The sequence below is a fragment of the Poecilia mexicana genome, unplaced genomic scaffold (genome assembly GCF_051168715.1).
Source record: "Poecilia mexicana isolate PSO_F unplaced genomic scaffold, ASM5116871v1 scaffold_22, whole genome shotgun sequence".
Lineage (NCBI taxonomy): Eukaryota > Metazoa > Chordata > Actinopteri > Cyprinodontiformes > Poeciliidae > Poecilia > Poecilia mexicana.
The window spans coordinates 14,200,759-14,226,444 of NW_028263391.1; the positions used below are offsets into that span (position 1 = coordinate 14,200,759).

Below are 25,686 nucleotides of genomic sequence, written 5' to 3' on the forward strand. Positions count from 1 at the left end.
TGGATTTTCGTCTGATAAAATCGTTACTCGTGCCGTCTACGGCTTCTTACCAAAAATATTTTAGTTGATACCAATCTACCATACTGCATTACTCTGAGCTTACATCATTAACCTTTAAACAAAAACCACTCAGGAGAAAAGCTTGTAAAAAAAAAAAAATCCAGCTAAACCAGACTTCACATCAGATGACAAGCTCAGAGACATAAGTTCAGGGGGTTAAGACGTTCCTAGGGACACATTATGCAACATTAGGGATAACAACAGATTGGATCTTGGCAAGAAGTGACCTTTCTTGCTTTCACGTCTAATATAATCAGATCTGAAACCGTGAGTATCCAAAGCAATTTAAAGAGCTAGTTATTCTGCTTGGTCATATAGAGTTTTTGTGAAGTGCTGCTGCTTTTCAGCCGGCTGCAGCCTCAGAGACGAGTGAAGTGTGGAAAATTATGCCTTGGATTTTGGAGCAACAGCCTGGGGTAAAAATTACAGAGGTGTACGTGAACAGGTTTACCAACTTGCAACATCTCTAATTCTTCCTTTTACACACCTATGTGAGTTGCAGCTGAAAACACGTTTGTACTAATGCACAGATTTATCCGGCTTTCTCGATTTTCTGATAATTCCTTTAAACTAACATGTAGATCCTCTTGTTTTAACATTTGTTAACAGATTTTTAACACAGCATCACAAATCACCAGCATAAAGTGAGTCAAATGCTCCACATTTGTTAAAGCGTGATTAAGAGGGAAGGAATGAGGAATTTCTCCATCAGTTTTCTCGCTGCGCCGGTTTTTCAGGTGTGCTTCAGCATGGCTGGAACATGGCAGAATGCTGAGCAGAGGGCTTCTTTCATGCATTGTTCTTGTTAGGAAGAGGCTCTTTATCCTCGAGAAAGGGGGAAAAAAAATGTGCTGGAGGAATTATCACTTAGATCAAAATCTCTCAGTAATAAATGTCTTGTCTTTTCACAACATAGCTCGGTATAAATTCAAACACACAAAAGGTCAAAATCTAAATATGAAATGTAAAAAATGCAGGACTATGAGGTTAAAAGAAAAACATATTCATGTTCTCCAAGGCTCTAATCTACCCACCAAACCTGTCACTGCTGTAGTCGCAATGCACTAAATAGTTGTGCTCAGTAGCACTCAGGAAGATTTTATTCTTTTTTTTTTTCCTTTTGTCACTGCTAAATGGGATTTTATGGTCTTAAAAAGACAGAATAATGGGTCTAGTTAGAATTAACAAGATCCTGTGTGGAGAGTTAATCTGTTTTGATTTGCACTGCCTCCTAGTGGTGAAAAGAAGATTTTGCACTGTAGAATCAAATACCGAGTTATTTCAAAATATTAATTTGTTAAACATAAAAGCAAAGAGATGAAATCTGCACAGAAAAAGATATATAAACACATCTATAAATATATACAAATATATAACAAATTAGTTGTAATCTTACCATTTATTCGCTCCATAATGCCTTACAAAATGTTCAGCAAATGAGTTAAAAAACAAAACCAACAGGTACATAAGTTTGCAAGAAAAAAATTTGTTTATTTCCTGTAAACCTCACAGAGCGAGAGCGCAGCCAAGGTCAGACCGAGGAGAGAACTTAACTGTGACTGTGGGCATAGAAAACAAAAAACAAAACAAAACTTCTGTTTACGTTCACCCATCAGTTGACAGAACCACCGACTAAACTGTAATTTTCACAACATTTTTCAAGAAGCCGAGTGGGATAACAAGGCAGCAAATGCTTCTCCGTATACAGTAGGTGGACAAAACTGTGTGTGTGTGTGTGTGTGTGTGTGTGTGTGTGTGTGATAATCATCATTTCAGGCGATGGTGAAACCATGTCAGACTCGAGCATACTTCTCAAAGAATACCAGAAATGGGAGCGAGGTGGTTGCCCAAGATTCGCTAAAAAGAAACATCATTTCAATTTGACTTCAGAGTTCACAACAGAACAGGTGACCAAATCCTCTGCCTGGGGTAGACTTCACTGAGTGGTATTTAACTGGCTGTTGACAAATATGTGAGCGCAAATGTATTTGCAATACAGTTTTGGAACACGTTTAACAAAACGGGAAGTCTGAAGTGGGATAATATTCCATTCGAACCATGCCCTGTCCGTCATTGTGGATGTTAAAATGTAGGACTGAAAGATTTGGGGTTTCAGGCAGCACAAATGAGCTGTGGTGCTTTCTTTTTTTGTTTAAATGAATCTGGTTAAAGAACAACAGTTCTTCACAAGTGTATCTTGAAACTGGCTAATGGAATTTCCTCCCGCTGACTATGCTAAGAGGAACATTTCCAACTTAAGTATGTCACAACTATTTTATGAGCTTTTAGGGCCGTGCTTTGTCCTCACCTTGATGACTTCACGCAGAACACTGTGAAGTCATCATACAGGTACACTGAATGAATATCGAGGTTTTCAAATTCACCTCTGGAAATATTTTTTGAGGGAGGAAACCTGGATGGTAGATTTGTTGCTTTTCTTTCCTAATAAAAACCACTTGCATCATTTTACACACAACATTTTTAAGTACTGAGAAACCATTGCATTCTTAATGATACTGTAAGTATCTCATAAAGGTCAGGTTCTGATACAACTTAATCTGCAATTTATTTCAAACTTTGCTTGCATGTTTTTTTTTTTTTTTTTTTTTTTTTTTTAGCCATTAGATTTGAAAGAAAACGAGTACGGTGAAAGAAAACAACCGTGTCTGGTTTTGCAATTAGAGAACACGTTGCTCCATCAGGGAAATACATTCCTCTGGTTGTACCACTGGTGCAAAAACCAAGTGCCAAATACATGGAGCTATGAGTCACAGAAGAATGAAGCAAAAGAAACTCATCTGCCTCTCCCCGAGAGCTGGCAGAAGGCTGCAGTGACGGAGGAGCTGCACCCTTGAGATGAAGATGCACGTCTGAATCTGTGAGGTTTCACTAGACGTTTAAATAAAAACAACCGGGGCTTCCTAATTTTCCAGGGGATGTCAGTTTTTAGGTGGTTTTGGGTATTTTTATTTATTTATTTTTTTTTTGTCTTTTGTTTTAACTACAACAAACACAGTCACAATACAACATCCTTCTGACCTGGCAAAAAAAGAGAGAACAGAAGAAAACTTGAGTTCTCAGCCGCGACATGACGGGGCCTGCGGGAGCAGTAAAAGTGTAGAGAGGGTGGATGGAGGGAAGGGAGGGGCAGAACAGAACAGAAGAGAAGAGAAAAGGCGTTCACTTTTTGAGGGGCTGGTAAACAGAAGCGTTGGGGTCCAGGCTGGAGGGACTGGTGTCCATGAACTTTGAGGAGTAGTGGGGGGTCACGGGGGTCATGCTGCTGGTGTCGGCTGTGTAAGAGATGCTGGGCATGACGGCCATGACTTCTGCGATCTTCTGCTTCAGGTCTTTGATCTCTTGATCCTTCTGAAGGATCTGACCTAAAAACATTCATTTACTTCAGTTAAAAACTAATATATTAAAGTTTTATTAATGGCAACATATTGGGAAATATTTTGTGCACCTTGTGCAATTTCCAGCTGTCTCTTGGCATCTCCAAGTGCAGAGAAGAGGTCCAGTTTGATCCTGGTCTCTGCGCTCAGGCTGTTTTCAAGGTGCTGGGTTTTGTCCTGCATGGCTGACAGCGCTGACATCAGCACCTCTGTGTCTTTTTCGTTTTCCTTATATTTATGAAGTTCCTGGAATATAAACAAGTTATGCACACAAGGTCAGACAATCACCCTAAGGTACTTTGTGGAAAGAAGTATTAATTTATCCAGTGGAGTATTCGTTTTCACAAACAGAGGTAAACTGATCAAAAAAAGCAATGCGCCGCGGTAATCAAGTATTCAGAAAATAAGCAGTTTTTTAAAAAAGAATATGTCACAAAAGAATTCAGCAGGAATTAATATGACCAGTTTGCAGCTTTTGACATATTTCTAAGATTTTGAAGCATTCAAGCTGCAAAAGGTTTAACTGCACATGTTTGAGCCAGTTTCCTACCACTGACTCTAAAGCCACGATAGAGATTCGAGCGAATGCAAGGTTAAAAAAAACAAACGGTAACTGTGACAGTGAAAGTCTTCAGAGCTTAACCTGATAAATGCCTGTTTGAATGTTTCCATCAGATTGGGTTTTGTGCTTATTTGCCAAATGATTCAACGTGGTTTTCTGCCTGAACCAGCGAGGTGTTTTTCCAGACCAGTGACTAAGCATACATTCTGATCTCATACTGCTGAAGCTAATCCAAACACCTTCTCTCTGTCTCGCTCATAAAACAACAAGATTTTTCTTACTTCTTCTCTGTGGTGTTGACTGGACTGATGGTGATGGTACAGACTGTACTAAGAATAGTTGGTACATGTGTGAATGTAGATTTTTATCTTGATTTGACAACAACAATTTAAAACAAATAGAGAAGCTGGCCATAAAATTTTGCTTTAAAGATGACAAACTATATCTGAAGTGAGTTTAAGTAATTTCTCACAAGGGTTTGGCTAATCTAGACTGCTTATTTTGCATAGAATAATACTTGGACTCAACTTTGTTTCTGTTGATAACTGTAAGATGATGAAAATGCAGAAAGAACTAAAAACTAGCACTTCTATCCAGATTAATTCTGGATAATGCAACAACCCAGAACTGCCAGAGCTGATTATACTCAAGACACTAAACATGTAAACTGAATTTCCTGCTACTTGTTTGCTCTGAGTAATGCCTACCTGAACTTTTAATTCAAGATCCCGTATCTGCTCCTCTTTCAGCTTGATATCCATTGTTAATTTTTTACCCTCTGCTTCTAACTCAGAGACTCGCCGCCGCAGTGTGTCTGTGCACTCCCCTCTGGAAAAAGACACAGAAAAAATTTTGTGAATCTCAAGGATAAACACTGGAGGAGAGAGTGAGATTGCAACATACCTAGATGCTGCTGCTAGCGCTACCGCTCTGGCCGCTGTGGCCTCCTCTAATTTCTTTCTCTTCTTTTCTTCTGTGAGCTGCTTCTCTGCCGTAGCTCGGGCCTCCTGTTCTGCTTTGAGCCTCTTCTCTAATTGGCCGACTGTCTGTTTGTCCTTTTGTTTCGTCTGCACAGCATTGTGAAGCCTAATACATTGAAAAACAACACAGAACACATTTGGCAACTTGACATAAAATCCCCATCGTCCACAACACATTCCTACAATTTCAGAACAATACTTCCAAACTTTTTTTTAGGCCTCACTGCCCTGACTGTAGACAGATTTCCCAGAGAGTTGTTGTGCAACTTACTTGTTCTGCAGCAGCTCGTTTTCCTGGCGCAGCTGGCCCAGCTCGGTGCGTATGGAGCGCTCAGCGCTGCCCAGCGAGCCAATCTGGCTGCGGAGGTCCTGCTCAACCTGCCGGCTGGCCTGCAGGTCCGCCTTCAGCTTTTTAATGTCCTGCTCCAGTCTGTGCAAGGTGGGGGTGAAAACAGAGGACATGCTTATTTGCAAGAAACATTTTTTTTTTGTTTGTAAACATCTTCCCTCCAGAGGAGTTGATGTTCTGGAACAGGAGATAAGAGAAACAAAAGTACCAAGCCTACAGCATTAAGCTCATACGTATGAAAATTCTCATAAATATCAGACGTTTGCAGCCAAGTTTCATTTTGATAACATGTCAAAATTATGGGCTGAATGAATTGTTTTATTTTTCTTTTTCAGATCTGTTTAAGGCTTGGTGAGAAAGTTAACTGTAAATATCCTGCAGATATTTTTACATCTCACTTTAAAGATGGAATCAGCAAAACCACAGACATTGAGCAGATGGATGATTTTAGAAATAGGGCAGGAAACAGAACAGTCTTGAAAACCAAACATTTTTCCAGCATTTGTTTCGTCCGTCAGCTGTTACCCAGATGCAGTCTGGGTATTTACAAATATCCCATCCCAAATGGCATTAAAGAAAAAAAGGAGATACACCAAGCAGCAGGTTACTTCAGACAATCAAAGAATTGCAAGATTATTGCCATCAGTGCATCAACGCCTATGTCGCTCCAGTGAATCAAGGTTCACGGTGTAGGTTGATGTGTTTTGAGTGAAGGTGGTGCAGATTTTTTTTTTTTTAGTCTAAGTGAAATATGAACTGGAAAAAAATAAAGTTTCAGGTCGTCAATTAGAGGTAACAAAGGAGAAGCTGGCTCATTCCAATCTATGGAATGTCCAATACTTTTCTTTTTCCAAGAAATTTAACTAAACCGTTAAAACTTGCATTCAGTTCTCTGCTCCAACAATATTAAACTCCAATAAACAAAAAGTGGGATTTATATAAAAGTGGACCGCACAAAAGGAAAGACTGAGAACATCTATTAGTCTGAAGCTCAAAGCCAACATTGTACTAAAGATAGCACACATTACAAATATACACTTTGTTGAGTAGCATAGAGCTACAAACCGTTAGCAGGTGGAAGTGCTTCATACCTAACAAGTGCTTCTGGCTTCTTCAGCTCGTTGTTGGGGATGCAGTTGTCGGTGGGGTCCCTGTGGGAACCGCCCGACGTCCCTTTCCCCACCGTTAACTTGTGCTTCTTCTCGTTCTTCCCCGCGGAAGACGGCTGTGTCGAGGTGGGCACGCTGCCGTTGGTGGCGCTGTGGCCGCACGGCAGGGAATTGAGCATTACGGGGTTGGTGTTAGTATTTTTGTAATTTTTGGAGGAGGAGGTTGACGATGAAGATGAACAGGAGGAATTGTTGTCCTCTTTAAGCAACAGGTTCTCTGTGCTGCCCAGCTCTGTGGTCAGTCTCTTGTTGTTTATATGTTTCTCCATGTACTCCACCTCCTGCAGTTTAGAGTCCACCGATGACGGCAGGATGCTGTTGTGTTGCTTTTTCGTATCCCCGCTGCTCCTTCCTTCTTTCCCTTTTTCTTTATACTCCAGCTCCGGTAATGGCACAGATGTCTTTTTATTGGCTGGGGTGCCATTCTGTGACACTTGAGGTGTGTCCACCTCAGATATTCCTTTAGCTGCTGCTGTTTCACAAAACAGGAAAAGACAAGAAGATACACATGAATTTTTGACAATATTATTCATATTTGCACTGTCATTTATTATTTATGGGGGTTTTTTTCTTTAAAAAAAGATGCAGGCGTCTTGTATCTAAAACAAATTTCCAGTTTTGTATGAAAACAATCACTTCTTTTATTTATCTATATAATTTAATTAACTGAGTACTCCCATGTTCGGTATGTGCACAGTGTGTTTGCTTATACTGTACAGCAGGTGCACTTGCAACCACAGGTTTTGAATAGAAAGGGAAGGCCCATGCTTCAGGTACTAACATCCACATTGCTATGGGAAGAAAAGAAAAACTTGACAGAAAACTTCTGTCAAGGCGGTGAGCCTTATTATACTGTCATGTTTCAGAACATTAAACTTTGATATCAAGGATTATCTGGTTAAGTGCAACATGCAGTTTACAATCAAGGAACTTAAAATTCATGAAGGGAGGAAAAGCTATCCAAACCAGCCTGGTCCTTTGTGAAAATATTTGCTCCGTGTATCTACAAAGGAGCTGCACAATATTTGCTAAAGCCGTATCGGCCCTGAATTGTTAAGCAAAGTAAATGCACCGATTCGTGCAAAGGTAAACTAGCGCTCTGGCACTATGGCGATTGCAGCGTGTCTGTGGGATCAGACGGCTACTGAGCAACCCAGACACTACCTCTGTTCGGTGTGTATTTGACACACACCACTCCTTTCCATAACAAAAACTGAGCAGGTTGAAAAGCTCACTAGACTTAACCCTGAGGGAATGGTGACCCCTTCAAACAAGGTATCACAGAGCACCGCATGCTTAGCCCTTTAGAAAGGCAACTGTCTGATACACAGATTATGTGTAACACTCCACATCAGCTTAATGAGCTTTATTATCAGCTGAAGGAAGGGAGAAGTTCTGAGAGAGGCTTGTGTTCGTTGATTTAATCAAAGCATTCTTGTAAAATGAAGTTCTCATCTGTTCCTGACTGAGGTGTTGCTCAACATACTTCATGTTGTCAGACATAAAGTATGTCTGACAACATAAATAATCAAGATTATTTAAATAATCTCTTAATTTTCATGGGGAGGCATTATTCAGTCCCAGGTATAGCTAGTGAAACTGAAGCAGTGCTTTTTGAATTTCCTCAGGCTATGTTTGATGACAAAATTTGCTTGGTGATTTCAAATATTTAGGTGCAAAAGCAAAAACTGGAAGAAGAAAAAAAAAAAAAAGAATCTGAAAAAGGAACAAATACTTTTTTATGGCACATTTTATCACTACTTCCTTCTGAACATGTTCAAACTGAGCAGCTAACAGGTAACTATTAAATTTAAACTCTTAATGCAGACTCCAGAACGATGCTGCATCAACATTCCAAGAAAATCTGTTTTTATGTACCAGCAACACCTCTGAATCTGGGAATCTCCCATCAACACAAAGAACTTCATGTCAGATTCTTACCTTCTTCTGCTTCTCGCTCTTGCCGTTGAAGCATCTGTTGCTCCAGAGGCAGAGCCTGCTGTAGAAGCTGCATATAAAACTCGTTCTCCTTCTGCACCTCCTTCTGCTTCCGGAGACGCATTTTATAACTGACGTAGCTCTTGAAGCCAAAGCCCAGCGTGACTACGGGATAGCCAATGCTACAAAGATGGATGCAGAGAAGTCTTGTTGAATTCAGAGCAATAATGACTTAAAACACACAACAGTATTCATATCACTTGAACTTTTTAAAATGTTGTCATAAAGCAACCACAAAACGTAATTAACCAACACAAAATAGTATGCAATTGTGAAATGGGAAGGAAATAACACTTTGTTTTCATAAAAAAAAAAGTCTTCAGGGGTTTGCTAGAGAACTTCAGCAAACAAACAGCATTCTGCAGACCAAGGAACACAGTAAAGGAGTAAGGAAGAAGTATAAAGCAGAATTAGATTAGAAAACAAGGAAACACTTTATTTGAAGGGGGTTGAATAAGACTGACATGACACTGTCATAAACACCTGTCATAAACATGAATAAGCCTTCATGAATATTTATGACTGTTGTCATAAAGCGTCATTCGGTAAATTGTGACACTTTTAATACAAATTTGACATTATTCAAAATGTCTTTGTTATGACAACTTGACATTAACCAATAAATCATTACTGTTATAAATTTGTTATAAAAGTATTATTGATTGCACTTTAAAAATCAGGTAACTTTATGTTATTAAAGGTAAAGTTTAAACAGTAATGATTTCCTGGTTAATGTCAAGTTGTCATAACAAAGACATTTTGAATTATGTCAACTTTGTATTAAAAGTGTCATAATTTACCAAATGACGCTTTATGACAACAGTCATAAATATTCATGAAGGCTTATTCATGTTCATGACAGGTGTTATGTCATGTTTATGAAAGTGTCATGACAGTTTTATTCAACCCCCTTCAAATAAAATGTTACCGAAAACAATATCTCAAAACAAAAACAATAGGCTAGGTCAAATATGTAAAAAAAAAAAAAAAAACTGCAACAAACCTTCTTTCAAATGGTTCAGAAAATATAATTATGAATTGTAAATATAATGTTAAATAAATAAAGCACAAGCCATAGAATTAGACTAGACAGATCTACCCTTATGGGTCAACCACATTTTGTCAATACCTGATCTAGAATTGTTTTCAATATTGGGGCAGATAAAGCTATTACTATTGGATCAGTACATCTTCATAAAGTCAATTCACAGTAAGAAAACAAATAAGGAAATCATTGGTTTCCAAAAAGCTGACAAATATGCTACATATTTGTGGTTAAAAAAAGGTATAACAAAATATCCCATTAAAATCTGCGTAATAATTAGCTAGTATATGCAAAAATAAAAGCACAGACTAGCAGTAGAACATGATTTTTAACTCATATGGTACACTTCCCGTTGATAAAAACAGAAGTGACGCTCACCAGTGTGCAGCAAAAGGACGACATAAGTCCACGTGGAAATTTTTCAGGTCTTTGAATCTGATGGCCGCCTCTATGTACACAAAGAGTATCCATAGTGACACAGTAGGGAGACACACACCCCTCTCTGCATCAAGGAAACAAAGCACAAGTGTCAGAATCTCATTTTAAACTTGAGGGATTAAAAGTGGGTAAAATTGTTCAAATAAAAACAGAAACCTTTTAAATACAGCCTGATAGAATTTTTACATAAAAAAAAAACAGGTGTAAACATTTCTGTAATACGGATCTATGATTTGTCTTCTGATTTCTATCACCGCACTATTGTCAGTAAGGATTTAGTGTGCCCTGAAGTAGACCCAACCCATTGTTTCTTAGCAGCACTGCACTCCGAACATTCAACACCAAGCTGTGGGGTGCAACAAGATATTTATACTCCTATGACATGCTGAGAGTCTGAATGTCACTGATGAGTTCAGAAAGCAACTGGGAACCACTGCGTCCCTCCCACCAACAGGCTCTTGGATTTCAATCTGACACCTGGCCTTCAGTCAACGCAGGCAGACGCCACTAAATCAGTCCGACAGGTAATCTGCAGAGCGCAGCTCGCTTATACCCACCATTCAAATTATTCTGAAATAAATCTTGTTTGCAAGTAAGCAAACACAACGCAGTGGTTTTAAACAATACCCACTTCTCTTTTTGGGAAGTATTCAAATGAGACTTTGATGGGAACCGACAAAAAGGACGTTTAGTACATCTCATAAATGAACTGATATTGTCTTCCTTATTTTTGCAGCTAAAAAGAAATGAAAGTATCTGCTAAAAGATCTGATTGACAGAAGAAACCTAGCAGAAAAAAAAAAAAATCTTATGAATTTCTTGAATTTTCACCTTGGTCCAATCCAACATTGAAACTAGGAAATGTTAAGAAAATCAAAACATGGAGAACACTTACCTGTGTGCCAAACATACTGCACCCACACATAGGTACTGGCAGCAAAGAATAGCCATTGCACCGGGATGAAGAGGAGGCAAATGATGTCCGAGGTAAATGCCACACAAACAAAGAATACTGAAAACGCCTGAGACAGAAAGGAGGGGTGATAAGAAAACAGGCAAAAGCCTTTTAATATTTAGAATCATGCTTACAGATCTAAAGAATAATTAAATTGTTTAACAAAAGGCTAAAAATGTGGAAAAGATTATTTCAATGATATTTTTTATAGCTCTGAAAGAGATCATTTAGTTAACCACTGAAGCTTATGTAAATACAGGTTCTCTGTCTAGCATCATATTGAGAAACGGCAACACAAACAAACACCTACACAAAACATTTGAACAAGAACATGCTGTAGACGGGCTTTAATGCATCAAAGGCAGAGTAGATGCTATTATAACTTAGCAGTAGCATACATTATGAATATATAAACATGACTACAGAAGTGCAGCCCTGGTCGGAGCTAAATTCTGTCATCAGATAGGAAAAGGCAGCCAATGAGATTTATAAAAACAAAAACATGTTTTGAATTTAATTGAAATTACAGCAACACAATTTGGCAAACAGTTTTTCTTTTCTTTTATCTTTGTAGTAAATAAAAACTGAAATTTACGCCAAGCATACTTTTTGGCCATGTCTCTACAAGTAAATCTATAATAATAATAACAAAAGTTTTCTAAGACGTGACTGGGTGCACGGTGAAAGTGAAACTCTTTCGGATAAACTTTTGGTACGACTAATTCTCTATCTAGAATTCCCCTAAGCACCAGAAAAGGAACTCGGGAAGATGTTAACGCAGAAAGTCAAGAAGGAAAATGACCTTAAATTCAATGACTTGATAAAACTAGCTGGGTTTCCCCAAATACATACTTTGAATGTGAGTATATAACTGGGCTGACTTGACTTTATATTTCTGCATATAAATCAGATCTATACATATTGCAAAGTGCCTTAAGATGGCATTTGTTGTGAATAAATATTAATAAACTGAAATATTTTAATTGAAGTTGTTAAGGATTTACATGGTGTTGCTCAATTTGCTCTCTCTCTCTCTTTTTTTGTTGCCATTTTGTATTTTTTCTGCTTATGTATCACTTTGTACCCCATGAGAACATTTCGAAGCTACTTATTTTCCTTTGTCCTCTTTGCCATTTGTTCTACTTTAACCCATGTCTTCAGGTTCAAAATGGATCCATCTGCTCCACAATGTTTCATCACAGCTATGAGTCAATAACCACCCGACAGGGAGACGTTGTGAACCCAATTTGATTGAGAATTGAAAGTAATTTTCTATAATTTACTCAAAGTCTACTGAAAGGAAATGTGGTTATATGACTTTAATGGTAATATTATAAACTTGTACGCAGTGGTCTATCCGTTTATGTTTAAAATGGATTTTTAAAAATTTATTGTTTTCCTGCTCGAAATAGAATGGAGGGACAAAGTGACCCAGTGCCTATTTATAACATCTTTACTAAATGTTTATGCTTGTTTTATGTCTGCCAAACATCCAGTCTTTAATCCACCAGGCTGACACACTAATATGCACATTCGTGTCTTAGTTATGAGAGTTATTTATTGTTTCTAAAAGTCCTCTGTAAAATTGATTTTCTGGGACCATACCAAGTTTGAGTTCATGGTTTTCATTCAGTTTTATGTAAAAAAAAAAAAAAAAAAAAGTGCAAATCCTAATCCAGAGCAACTCACCAGTCCCTGGTATCTGAAGGAGTCGTACACACTCCGCATGAAGAGCCAAAACGGCCAGAGGTACTCAAACCTGAACTCAAGCACAAAGTCTGCCAGCAGCACCAGAGCCCACACAACCAGGAACTTCAGGTACAGGAAGGTACTAAAAAAAAAGAGAAGAGTCACATTTTAGCTTGAAAACACACAACATGGTTTTGAACAATGCTAATAGTAATCCTAGACTTTGGCACTTAAAACACTGTAGTTCCCTTATGTTTTTATTTTTTTTTTGCGCTTTCAAATCCTATTGTCTTTACATAACTACTCGAATGAATACATTCATATTGACTTGTCAAGCCTGGCAGAATAATTTAAGAGATGCACTTTGTTCAAGCATCTTATGTTAAATAATATATAAAATACAGACATACTAATGAATCCTAAGAGCTAGGCCAGGACATGTTAACGATTATCAGGGTATGACAGGGTGACTTCTTGACAGTGGTCCTAACTCATTAATGCTGTATTTTTTTTCGCCTTTTTCATTTTAATAACCATATTTATTTGTATGATTACAGCTGATTTGTAAGCCTTTTACCGTTTCGTGATGTGGGCGCCATCTCAATAATTTAAAGGCTGCTCCATATCTCCAGACTTTGGAGCTAGAGGTTGTTGACTGATCAGGTATAAATATAGGAAGTCACAGAGGTGGAACCTGCCAGGTTCAGTTTGGACAGCTCAAGAGTCCTACAAAGCCCTCCTCTGAGGTTGCTAAACAGGAAGCAGCTACATTTGACAGCACCGAGCGATGAAACTTTAACATTTAAAAACGTTAGTCTGGGCTGTTTGGTTACGATAATCTACATAGCTACAATAAAATAAATATAATGACATGGCTCAAAACAGGCTGTACTGGGGCCTAGCAGCTGAGTTAGCTCAACTGCTAATGTTACCTGCTGGTGTGCAGCGAAAAAAACTATAGCTAGCTTCAATAACAGCCTGTCCCGCCGAGGTAGTTCACTCTACGGGGGCCAAACCTCGCCAGAGTCGTGGTGGACACTTGTTCCGTATAAGTTACCTGCCGTATATCCCCTCGGTGATTCGGTTCCGTTTTAACGGCCGTCTTAGTTTGCTGCAGTCCGCATTGCGCCGCTTCATCCTCCTCCCCTTGGCTTCGGCCTTCGAGTAACAGCTGTAATCTTATCCAGTTTTCTTGCGTATACTGACAATGATAATAAATAAAATGCTTGTGGTGTATGTTGCTGTTGTTATTATTATTCCCCCCCGCTGAACACAAAGAAATAAATAAAGGACTCAGTTCGGGATCCTCCTCTTTTTCTCTTAGCGCACGCTCAATAAGCACAAACCGCGCTGTGTTGTACATACGTGACGTTGACAGACTTACTGGACATCCAATCAGCATTTCCACCGAGGCTTTCTTGTTTAACTGACGGGCTTGTTAGCCAATCACGTTTCACCAAAGAAGCTCGCTCAGCTCTCTTCTGTCACAAACAACGGTGGCAAGCCATGAAAACTGCGTTTGGAAGGTCTCGCCAATCAGCCAATCACATCTTTACAAATAAATCCGGTAAAGCTGATTAACCAATCAAATACTGGAAGGGGCGGGATATTTTATGGAGGCTTTTGGGTTTATTATGAGGAAAAATATGCAGTCTTTGGTACAAAATTCTCTTTGTGTGACTTACAAAAAACCCCCATTCCAACAGTTGGAGCTATTTATAGCAGTGCCTTTGTGAGCGGGTCGTTGAGGGACTGGGCCCAAGGCGCTGAATGCCTCTGTGCTTTGTGAAAGGTTAAAAAGTGTGCACAGCGAAAACAAACGTGTCGGAAAAGAGGGGTAATTTTATTGCTGCGAGAATAAAGTGAGAAAACGTTCCTATATATATATATTAAAAGGCAGATGGTGGGAATTTTCCTTTTTGAAAAGGCTTAATTAAATGAACTCTTCTCAATTAATCAATTAGTTTTTGTAATCTGATGATTTAATTATTGAAAACGATGGATATAATTGTATTGCATCTAATAAAGAAGTCGTTCACATTTATAAAAAAAAATGCTGAGTGTTATTTTAAATTTTAAATATTTAATGAAAGTAAAAAAAAAAAGTATTTTATTTTTGTAAAATAGTTATTGCACCAGTTTGTATTAAATTGCTAATTTTTTCAGAATTGATTACTTTTTTTTTCTTATTTGAAATATACTGAAGATTTTTGTCACCATTAAAAAATAAATAAATAAAAAAATTTAAAAAAAATAGATACAGACTGTCTTTCTGTCCAGCAGCTGATAAAGAGCTGTGCTGGTTGCGCCCAGTTTCAAACCGTCGTGGCCACCGATTATGAGTCTGAAGTGAAAGAACTACGCAGAAAACAAACAGCCACCCCCCAAATGGCTCCTCAATACGCTCCTAGTCTGCGATCCCGTTTGGCTCCTTTACTGCTTATTCTGCAAACTGGATTCATCATCATAGCTGCACTGTGCTTTGAAACCAAAGAAACCAACAAACTCGACAGGAAACCCTTCCTCCACTATTACCCAGGTGAGTTTATTTAATTCTTTGGGAGCAAGAATGAAGACGTCTTAGGTTCCAAATATTGAATTGTATTTCAATTTAATCAAATAACATAAAAATAGCATTTTTAAGAAACTTTGCCTGCCTTAAAATGCAAAATCAACTTAATAGATCTTGCAGATGTGACTGATGGGTGGCAGCATGGATAAGTTTATTTGTTACAGTTACTAATTATAGTGCATTTATTGGATTTAATGACACAGGGTTTCTGTTGTCTTCCAGAGTTCCAGGATGTGAATGTGATGGTGATTCTTGGTTTTGGCTTCCTGTGCACCTTCCCAGTGCGGTATGGGTTCAGTGGCTCTGGGTTCAACCTCCTAGTTGCCATCATAGCCACCCAATGGGCTCTTATACTGAACGGCATTGACTCTTGGTACAACACCAAGATAATCAGAATTGATTTGAAAAGGTAAGGTATGGTTAGTGGATTTGTTTTAGTTATTTAATTATACAAACTATATTATAAAGATTTATTAAGTGCTATATTTCAACTACTTATTTCTGTTAATTTTCAAAATTAGGGCTTACAGCTCATGAAGACCCAAAATTCCCTTCATTAGAAAACTACAATATTATATATTACTAGTTTTAACTAATTACTGTACAAAAAAAAAATCCTTTTTAACACATATATGCTAACAACATGTTGGAATGCTATGTTGACCTACGCAAGCATGATGACTTCATATTTCCCAGTAGAGCATCCCTGCTACCTTCCACATAGCCTACAATGGGCCCAAAAGGTCATTGCTAAACAAGTTGACTGTACTCAGAGTGCTGTATCTAACCCTATTAATGGAAAGTTGAGTGGAAGGAAAAACAACTATAGAAATCAATATTAATATTGTATTAACATATTTCAATAACATCCTTATTTACACTGTACCTTTGTATTCAGATTTGCACCACTCTAACCTTTCTGCCACTGATGTTTTTGTGTAGCATTATAAAGGCAGAGTTATGTGCCGTTTCTGCACTCATTTCAATCGGATCCGTACTGGGAAAGACAAACCCAGTCCAGCTCACCCTGATTGCCCTGCTGGAAGTGACAGGATTCGTCCTGAATGAATGGCTCCTCCAGACGCTCCTGAAAGTAAGATTCTGCTTAGAAAATCTTCAGTATATTATGCACGAGTGAGGACTAGGCGCAAAAGTCAGATTCTTACAGCAGCTCATATATTTTAAACACATTCTTGACAAAAGATTATAAAAGTTGTCATTAGCGGCTGATGTTTTCTGGCTCCAGGTGCGGCCTCCGAACAGCATCATGCTGCTTCATGTCTTCGGGGCCCTCTTTGGACTCATGCTGACGTGGATCCTATACAGAGATGGCTCAAAGCAGGGATTTGAGAAGGAGAAATATGACGAGAAATCAGGATTGTTCTCAATGTTGGGTGTGTAACAGACTGATATTGAGACATTTCAATGTCATATTGTGGCATTTAAGTCAGTGTCAATGTCTAATTGGATCCATAACAATTAACCTTTTGATTTTTGATTCCAAGTGCAGCATCAAAATACTGAAGATAAATTGAACTGTGCATTGTCTTTGCTCTCCAGGCGTTGTGTTTCTCTGGATGTTTTGGCCCAGTTTTAACTCGGTACTGGTGGATGATCGAACCCGTCTGAAAGCGGTGTGCAGCACCTACCTGGCCCTTGCTGTTAGTGCTGTGACAGCAGCCGCTCTGGCTGTGCTCTCCAGTCCCAGGGGAAAACTCAACCTAGTATGATGTGATCCTTTTGCATGCTCATACACTATTTTGCAACTTTCTGTACAGCTTCAGGACACACTTCTTGAGCTTGTTTTTGTACCAGATATAGGAAAATAATTAACTTGGCCACTATATTTGATATTTTTTGCATAATTTCCTCAACCAGATACAAATGCAATCATGCATCCTTTCGGGCGGCGCTGCTGTTGGGGTTTCGGTGTCGGTAGTTCAACAGCCGTGGGAAGCCATGGCACTCGGATTCACTGCTGCCATATTGTCAACCCTGGGATACAGATATCTTAAGGTCTTTATCTACCTGTACCTAAGCACTTTATTTTCTAAAATCTAAACTTTAAACTTCTGCTCAACATTATTTTTTGTTTCAGACCCACTTGCTTATTGCATTTGAGTGCCATGACACCTGCGCTGTTCTGAGCACACATGGACTTCCTGGTCTACTGGGGTGGCTTGCACAACTGGTCCTGCAGATTAAAGACTGTGATGACCACACTGTGTAAGAATGCACTCAGCAATCGCAATGCAATAAAAAAATAAATTAAAAAAAAATATGCAGCACCACAAAATAATTTTTGTTTCGTTTTAGGGCTGTCCGTTTTGCTGTGTTTCACATCTGCACTCTCTTTACTACCGTCTCTTTAAGTTTGTCCATGGGAACTCTAACAGGTAGGTTTGTTCATAAGTTAGTTATATAGTAATTACACTCAACGTGATTTATTCTAAGCTCATTAGTTGGGTTGATTTTGATGATATGGCTTACAGCTAATGAAAACCTAAGATGTAGTTTCTCTAGCTATTAGAACATCACAGTTTAAAAAAAATTGTTCAGAAGTGTGCATGTAACATGGAGTATATGGACTTAACACTTGGTTGAGGCTTCATTTAGCGTGAGTGCAGCATGGCATGGAGGCATCAGCATACGACTCTGCTGAGGCGTTAAAGAAGCCCAGTGTGCCTTATCAACATCCTTCAACTCATTTGCTGGTCTCTTATTTCCTTTTGATAACAGACCAATGTGCGGACCAATCATATCCAATCATATAGCCATTAAATCTGATCCTGGTGCTTTTAGCTGTATGGGCAGATGACAAATCCTGCTGGAACATAAAATCAGCGTTTCCATGAACCTCATCAGCAGAGGGAAGGATGTTATGTTCTAAAACCTCCTGGTAAAGTACTGTGCTGACTTTTGTTACTTTATTCTTGATTACAAAAAATAAATAAATAAAACAAAATAAACCCAGTAGGTGCCATGGCACCTCAAAATGTCACAGAATGCAGAAATTTAACACTGGACCTCAAGAAGCTTTGCTTCTGTCCCTCTCCACTCTTCTTCCAGACTCTGGGGCATTGATTTCCAAATGAAATGACAATCCGACTTTCATCTGAAAACTGGACTTTAGACCACAGAGCAACAGTCAGGTCCTTTATCTCCTTAGCCACAGTAATACAATACTGATGTTGGCTCTGGTTCATGAGTGGCTTGACACAAGTAATGCAACAGCTGCTGCCCAGGTCATGGATATGCCTGTGAAGCGTCTCTTGAAGCACTGACTCCACAACTTTTGAACTTCCACGAAACTCTTTAATTTACTTTGCCTCACAACTCTTATGTGACTGCTGTATCTTGTTCACCCATTTCTACCACACTTTTTTCTTCCACTCAGCTTTCCATGATCAAGTCTGGGTACAGCCCTCTTGCTAGAATTTTTTGGGGCTCACCCTACCCTGGCGAGCGTCAATGACTGATGGACAATCACGTCAATCATTGTGTGGGAAGTTGATGGCCACAACATAACATTTCTACATAAGAAATACTTTTTTTTTTGGTTTGTAGTTTTCAGAGAAACTGACTTTTCATTAGATTATATATATATACACAATATATAGATTATTTAACATTATATAGATTATTTATTACTATTATTTATTATATAGATTATTTAACATTGTGTGGAATTAATATGCATATTATAAGTTGAATGTTTTGATATGAATTCATTTTGAATGACATTTTGAGATGGCCCTGACTGACGTTGAAAATATTGAAAGAAAAATGCCAACTTAAAATCAAGCTTCAGCATTCGTAAGCTAATTTTAACCAAAATACTTTCTGTCTTAAAGCCTTTCTTCTCAAGTGGAAGTTTTGGAGACCCCCACAAAACAAAAAATGCTTTGATGATCAGGCTTTCTGGGAGGTATTCACACATAAATCTCAAAGGAAAAAAAATATCAGAAACGATAAAAACTATTTCAGAGAATCACATTAATTTCTGTTATGTGAACTTGATGTTTTGCGTTTTGCAGTTTCCCAACCTCGTGGTACGGAAGTGAGAAGATGAAGGAAAAAGATGACCAGCTCTCATTTTGGATATGGCATTTCTACATTAATCTTTGCTACTGAATATAACTTTTATAATTTTGTTTTTCTTAAGAGTAGAAATTAGTTTTGTTTGTGCGAGAGAAATAAAAAGAAAAAGAAGAAGAGGAAAGGCTGGATGATGAAAAAACAAAAGCCAAACTCATTTACAGCCCAGTGTGTTTAATGATGCCGTTACTGGAGACTGACTCAATGATTTACAGGGAAATGACAAAACTGAAATCCAAAACTCTGTTAAAGCAACACCACCTTATAGTTCTGAAACCCTCTATTGTGGAAGAGTGAAATTCAACATTTAATCTGACTTAATATAGAGCAGATAACCCGTTAAAGCTGAAAACATTTTTCAAACCCCATATGGATACATTCAATAATAATTAAAATCATTCTAAAGTATCACCTGCAAATTGCACCCAATTCAAATCTCCACCCGAACAGTTCAAATTAAAAGGATGATCTGTTAAAGAAGTGAGCCGACCCAAGGGAATGTTGCAGTAAAGCTCTGCTATGTACATTTTGGTATACACAACTTGTAAACCATAATACAAACATGGATACAGTCTGAGTGCAAACACACATTTAAAGATGTGCCACCAATGAAAGTCCTTAAACTTTACAGAAATCTATGACAATTTGTGCTTAGTTATGGTGTAGCTACAATGCAGCAAAGAACATAAATTACACATTTTAATGAAAAAGCTAAAAAAGGTTTATATTTAAATGGATGACAGCTAAAGAATATCGTCTCATACAATATAGAAAGAGTGTTTAACCATGGACAGTTAGTGTTTTACTGCCAGAGATCCTCTGTGCGCCCAAACTTGAAGACCAAGCCTCTAAATAAGAGAAAGCGAAAAGATAATGAGCATCATGTTTCTTTTTGCCAATTGGATTGAATAAAAGATACAAATAATTAATGACAAACTTACCCGAAGAAAATGAATGCATTTTGGAAAAAAATGGCAATACCAGGATACACAGCAGGCTTCTCTGCAAAAAACAACAATTGTATATAAAGATTATCAAGCCGTGATACTTTGTGAAGTACAATTAATGTAAAAGTCTTAAACTTTTACTTGGATCTAAATTACCTGCTGAGCACTATATGGCAATATCATAACTCCCACTTACGAGGCACTACGAATCCTCCAAAGAGAATCCACATGGAGGCAATGAGGGAGCCGAAAGCCAGCATGAAGCCAATGAAGAGCCAAACTCGAGCACCTGCAAAGAGAGATAAGAGCGGGTGGGTTACCGCGGGCAACATGGTACAGCACTTCATGATTAGTCTGCATTTAAAGTAGCAGGGAGAAGTTTAGGAACATTAAAGTGATTGGTTTGGGGCTTTTAATGACTACTCAGAATTGTTTTTTTTTAAATCAAGAGTGGAATGATTATAAAACAAATAGAATGACTTTGAAAGGTGATGTTTTAATTCAATCTTGAGGTTTCCCTCTTCCAAACAGACTCAAGGAACAGTGCAGACCTCAATAGTACTATTGTAGAGTTACAACTGGGAAAGTGATCTGGACTCATTTCTAAACAACAGTGGTTTGATCAGTTCAAACTACTGTAATACCAGCCCTAGTCATTTAAACTCGTCAACATCTCATCAGGGCCTGTAAGAAGATCTAGAGTGTCACCTTCAGACGAAAGGAAAATATTTAACATGCTCACTTCTAACTAGAACTGAATGTGAATACATGCGATCAAGTTTAAACCTGCCAATGTGATTGGACTGAATTGAGTCTGTATATAAAATGGATGTTTGTTTTAGTAAAGGCCTTAAGTCAACATTCATTGTTAGTCAGAGCTATGTACATATACTGAATTGTTTAAAGATTACACTAAAAGCTGGTAGTTCCCACACCAGAAAGCTTGCAAAAATGTAGAATTATACTAGAAATTGAATTTAAAAAGTGCAGTAGATTAAATTCACTAAAGATATTTTCAAATCCATACAAAAATTCCTACCAATACTCTACTCAAAGTTGTTTTACACTCACATTTACACTAAAAGTGGGTGATAAGCAAAAAAATAAATAAATAAAAGACAAGATTTGAGTTGCAAAAAAAAAAAAAAAAAAAAAAAAAAAAAAGACTCATCCATGTACTAACCTGTCTGTCCAAGGCATCCCTCACTGTAGCTGTCTCCCCTCACTTGGCCGTTAGAAACAGCATTTATCCTACACAAGGCAAATAGAACAAGAGAGTTAAAGACAATGATCTCAGCCGTTTATAAAAATACGTAAACATGAAGGTTTCAAACCCAACCCGAAAAATCTGATGTCAACGAATTTCATTTATGGACGTTTCCGCCTCATAGAAATTGGATTTTGATTTGATTAAGTTTTCTGAAATTTTGAGCAACGTGGTGAGAGATATCACATCTATGCTGTTCATGACAAACAGCAAAGGTCGTTGCCATTAATGGCTGTGCCAATCTGCATCTAAACACCAGGTACCCTGACTAGAGAAAGGGGCTCTGGAGATACACAAACAACACATACTAATCACATGACTGAAACTGCAAGATGAAGTCATGTGATGAAAGCTACCACTCATTCATGACAATAGGGAATAAGAAAGTAATTAAAAATAGAGATTCAAGCTTCCAAAACACCATATAATGGAGCTTTGAGAGATTACTTTTAATAAAAGTGTAAAAAAGACCCTCCACTTACATGAGAAAGGCCACCGTGGCTATGACCCCACATGTATGATAGGCATGATGAAACTCTCCCTCGGTGGGATATTTCACAGCAGCATCAATGATGATCCACCATCCTGTGAAAAACTGCAAAAACAAGATGCTTGATTGCCGACATGAGATCACTACGAAATCTTCCTCGTCATTATTACACACACTTAGATCAGTGTTTTAGAACATGAAAACAAAGGTAAAACAAACCCAGTAGCTCACACTACCCTTCCCACAAAATATACGATTTGGACAAAAGAAATCATTGCAAATACCAGAACTCCAGCAGCTATGGATGCGATGGCATTTCTTCTCTCCCCCCAGTCCACATTGCACTCACAGTCTCCGCAACGGATTCCGTCCAGAAATCCTGACATGACTCTGGAAAAATAAAAAATAAAAACCAAAAAACAAATAAAGAACAGAAAATAATCCACAAGGATACATTACATTGCTTAAAAGAAAGAAAGAAACGAAGCAAAATACACGTTAAGATTGGGGGAGAGAAAGCAATAAATACTTTACTGCGCAGTCGCTGTACAGTAAATACGATGCTAAACCCAGTTCGTACAATAATAGTACTGTACCTCAAGATTCATAGTCTAAACCAGTAGGTTGCTAACACCGATGAGACAACTACACAGTGAATGAGTGCGATTTTACACAGTAGAAAATGATAGTATTTTCAAAAGACAGACCTCTGTTTCTAATGTCTCTTTTGTTCGTCGCTTTAACGCTAGCAAACATTTCCTTGAAGGTTTCTTGTTATAAAGTTACGAAAAATAGTGTCATAATTAGGACTGGCAACGATAATGACTGACGGAAACATGCGCAAGCGAGTTACAAGTAATATTTAAAGTGAGTTTCAGAGATAATTTACCTTTTTATGTTCGGTTTTTGATGTCAAGCCTTTGGTTTAACCCGACTTGGCTTCCGACAAGAAGCGCTCTCGTGCACATGCGCAGTACATCCACACCCAAGCTTTGTTCATTCTGTTGCCTTCAAGCACCCGGCAGAAAATCAGATTTTTCTACTGCAATGCAATACACGTAAAATACAAATTTGCAAAACTAAATCAATAAAGTTAACAGACAAATAAAAGGAAAGACATTAAATTGTACCACATGATATTTTATTTTCTTAGGAATATTATATATGTGACAAGTGGTTTTCCTTTAACTCAAGCTTTTGTGTCATATATCAGTGATTCTTGAGAATAGGGACAAAACAGGTCCTATGGAAAAAGCACAAAATTTGAATAAAATATACACAAAATGTATATTTTTTCAAATATCTGATTAAACTAACCTGGGTCATGTGAGCACAACAATGTATATTTTCCTGGTGTTTGCTGAATATTTTTTATTTTAAACATTGTAGTAGGTGGATGGTTTCTGTAAAATCCCTTGTCCTGGAGCAGAACTCAATACATTATAATAGTTTAAAACAATTAAAGGAATACTAATATAATATATTATGACAATTAAGTATAAGTATTCATATAAATAATTATAAAAGTATCAATAAATTTAATTTAAAATAATTTTAATATATTTTCCAATTCCATTGAAATTTGTCCCTAGTTTCTGTACCGTCAGACATAAAAAGAATGTAAAAAAAAAAATCAGGCATTATTGGGGGGCACCAGAACTTCTGAGGATCCCATGACCTCTTTCTTTCTCTTCCTTTGCTAGGAGGGCTAGTTAGCTCCGGTTAGCTTAAGTTATTCTTTAGTTTTTTCTTCTGTTTTATTCCTAAGTTGTTTGTCACAACCATGATGTGTCAACACCATAACTGACAATTTAAAAAACTTTGATGAAATTTTGTGAAATAAAAGCTTAATTTTGGTAAACTGTAAAGATTTCATGGACCTGATAAGCTACAATATGGCCTCCTTCAGAATAACTTCATACACATTGAGGTAGTTTGGCATTTCGTCAACTCCGTCAGATGTCAACTCCAAATGTTTTTGTGACTCTTTCAGTGAAATTGTTGAGAAATCTCACTTAAATGTGCAATTAATTCATTTTAATTTTACATAAATTGCATTACTTCACATGTACCAAGTTTTTCATTTTACTCACTAGTTTGTCACCACCTTCAGCTCTGTGTCAACTCCGTCATGCACTGTCAACTCCGTCAGATGGACTTTTTGTTGTTTTTTGTTTTAAATAATATTTATTTTGTTTCCTGAGAAGCATTTGTCTGTAAAAATGAGTAAAAATATCACTAATAGGGTATTTTAAAAATAATTTTATATTTATTTTTGTCAGATGGTGATGACAAAGTTCTGGGTCAGGTCGATTAAAAATGTAATTTTTAAAAAAATGTTGCAACTGGGAGCCTGCACTTTAGCATCTTTACATTTCCAAAACATTATTTGTCATATTTGCATACATAAGGTTGAGAAATATTTTTTTTAAAAATTGGGAAAATTAAAACCCATTTTGTCCCTATTCTCAAGAATCATTGAAATATATTTTTTGTTTGTCATACATAGACAAACAAAAAAGCGATGATTACACTAACTTTATTGTAAACCATTAAAATAAGAAAGTGACAAAAACTATGATTGAACTTAAGACTGAATCATGTAGTTGAAATTTAGGAAAATGCGATGCAAATGCAATAGTGAATTTGTATCTCTGCTCCTTTTCACTGTATTTTTTTGCTTGAATCATAATCCCAACCTATCCCACATCTCAAATGATTAAAAATGTCTGCTTCATTTGCAAAACCACTGTACCACTGATCTAAAATTATTCTTAGTTTGTTCACTGAATTCAATTGTCATTCTCAGTTAATTAAATTATTAACCTACTAACTAGATCATTTAGATTGAGTTCAAATCTAATCTGACCCCCAGAACCAGAAACAAACATGGAGAAGCAGGATGCAGTTTTTATCCTCTAGTATGGAACAAATTTCCAGGGAACTGCAAAAATGCTGAAACACTGAGTTCCTTTTATAGCCAAAAGTGCCATTTTGCCTCAGTCCAGCTAAATAAAATTTGTTTAGAGCCACTACTTTTGCCTAATCTTTTAAAAACAGAGTAGCTGTATTTTATTTTGAGTATCCACTATAAGAATTCTTCAGTTCTGAAGAACCACTGCTTTATTACTATTGTTAGGTTTCTAAAGAAAAATATCAAACACATTAATAAGAAAAAAAGCAAAAATCGAAGTTTTTGTATGAGATGTCAATATTTGTGGAAAGCTGTGTAAAAATAAAACCACAAGTAAAAAGTAAAGTGGGCATTTCTGTTGAGGAAATCAAATGCATTTATTATATGAAACAAACATGAAACCTGCTAAAACCGTCATTTGTTAAAATTAGTTGACTCTTTATCATTTATCCAAAACTATAAAAAGCCATGGTGAAAGGTCCAGAGAGAAAGAGGTTGCAGACATCTGTCTAAAGTAAGGTAAAACCTCACTTGCCAGAGTTGCCATTGATAAATAATACCTGTAAAATGATACATTTTAGTCTGTATTTCAGCTTTTTATTTCTTTCCTTTGTTGGGCCACAGCAATGCATTGTGTTTTTGTTTAATGTTTTCATCAGGTAAAACACTTTGAATTGCCTTGGTGAAATGTGCTGTACAATTAAACTTGTCTTGCCTAGAATAATAGTCACTGCCTGGATAAGAAAATGGAAAAGCAT

General features: G+C 37.3%; 3 protein-coding genes across 4 annotated transcripts; 1 reads left to right on the plus strand and 2 right to left on the minus strand.

Annotated features, from left to right (window-relative positions):
- Window positions 1–1,440: 1,440 nt before the first annotated feature.
- On the minus strand, window positions 1,441–13,916 carry maco1b (macoilin 1b). 2 transcript variants are annotated; one of them, XM_014987785.2, is made up of 11 exons: window positions 13,698–13,916; window positions 12,641–12,782; window positions 10,892–11,018; window positions 9,937–10,060; window positions 8,457–8,635; window positions 6,438–6,984; window positions 5,269–5,427; window positions 4,921–5,103; window positions 4,725–4,845; window positions 3,527–3,701; window positions 1,441–3,443 (listed from the first exon to the last, which is right to left on the minus strand). In XM_014987785.2, exons 1-11 carry the CDS (start codon window positions 13,775–13,777, stop codon window positions 3,241–3,243), a joined length of 2,040 nt encoding a protein of 679 aa, XP_014843271.2. In that variant the 5' UTR covers window positions 13,778–13,916; the 3' UTR covers window positions 1,441–3,240. The 2 variants fall into 2 exon arrangements, with proteins under 2 accessions (XP_014843271.2, XP_014843269.2); XM_014987783.2 differs by having other exon boundaries at window positions 6,438–6,987.
- Window positions 13,917–14,527: 611 nt separating this feature from the next.
- On the plus strand, window positions 14,528–19,463 carry rhd (Rh blood group, D antigen). The gene is made up of 10 exons (XM_014987775.2): window positions 14,528–15,179; window positions 15,435–15,621; window positions 16,155–16,305; window positions 16,459–16,606; window positions 16,773–16,936; window positions 17,091–17,228; window positions 17,311–17,438; window positions 17,529–17,608; window positions 19,067–19,140; window positions 19,250–19,463. The coding sequence occupies exons 1-10, from the start codon at window positions 15,029–15,031 to the stop codon at window positions 19,274–19,276; spliced, it is 1,248 nt and encodes a 415-aa protein (XP_014843261.2). The 5' UTR covers window positions 14,528–15,028; the 3' UTR covers window positions 19,277–19,463.
- A 4-nt stretch (window positions 19,464–19,467) lies between these two features.
- Window positions 19,468–23,017, minus strand: tmem50a (transmembrane protein 50A). Its single transcript, XM_014987780.2, has 7 exons — window positions 22,904–23,017; window positions 22,299–22,404; window positions 22,007–22,119; window positions 21,441–21,508; window positions 20,454–20,546; window positions 20,252–20,312; window positions 19,468–20,158 (listed from the first exon to the last, which is right to left on the minus strand). Exons 2-7 carry the CDS (start codon window positions 22,398–22,400, stop codon window positions 20,113–20,115), a joined length of 483 nt encoding a protein of 160 aa, XP_014843266.1. The 5' UTR covers window positions 22,401–22,404; window positions 22,904–23,017; the 3' UTR covers window positions 19,468–20,112.
- Between the last annotated feature and the right edge of the window lie 2,669 nt (window positions 23,018–25,686).

Coding starts and splice junctions, on each gene's coding strand:
- rhd (XM_014987775.2), top strand. CDS start 15,029: ATGGCTCCTCAATACGCTCCTAGTCTGCGATCCCGTTTGGCTCCTTTA. Junction 17,229..17,310: donor TGGGATACAGATATCTTAAG/GTCTTTATCTAC, acceptor TTTTTGTTTCAG/ACCCACTTGCTTATTGCATT. Junction 17,439..17,528: donor GACTGTGATGACCACACTGT/GTAAGAATGCAC, acceptor GTTTCGTTTTAG/GGCTGTCCGTTTTGCTGTGT.
- maco1b (XM_014987783.2), bottom strand. CDS start 13,777: ATGAAGCGGCGCAATGCGGACTGCAGCAAACTAAGACGGCCGTTAAAA. Junction 12,783..13,697: donor ACCGAGGGGATATACGGCAG/GTAACTTATACG, acceptor CTTTTTTTTTAG/TACCTTCCTGTACCTGAAGT. Junction 11,019..12,640: donor CCTTCAGATACCAGGGACTG/GTGAGTTGCTCT, acceptor TTTCTGTCTCAG/GCGTTTTCAGTATTCTTTGT.
- tmem50a (XM_014987780.2), bottom strand. CDS start 22,400: ATGTCAGGATTTCTGGACGGAATCCGTTGCGGAGACTGTGAGTGCAAT. Junction 21,509..22,006: donor GCCACGGTGGCCTTTCTCAT/GTAAGTGGAGGG, acceptor TGCCTTGTGTAG/GATAAATGCTGTTTCTAACG. Junction 20,547..21,440: donor GGGATGCCTTGGACAGACAG/GTTAGTACATGG, acceptor CTCTCTTTGCAG/GTGCTCGAGTTTGGCTCTTC.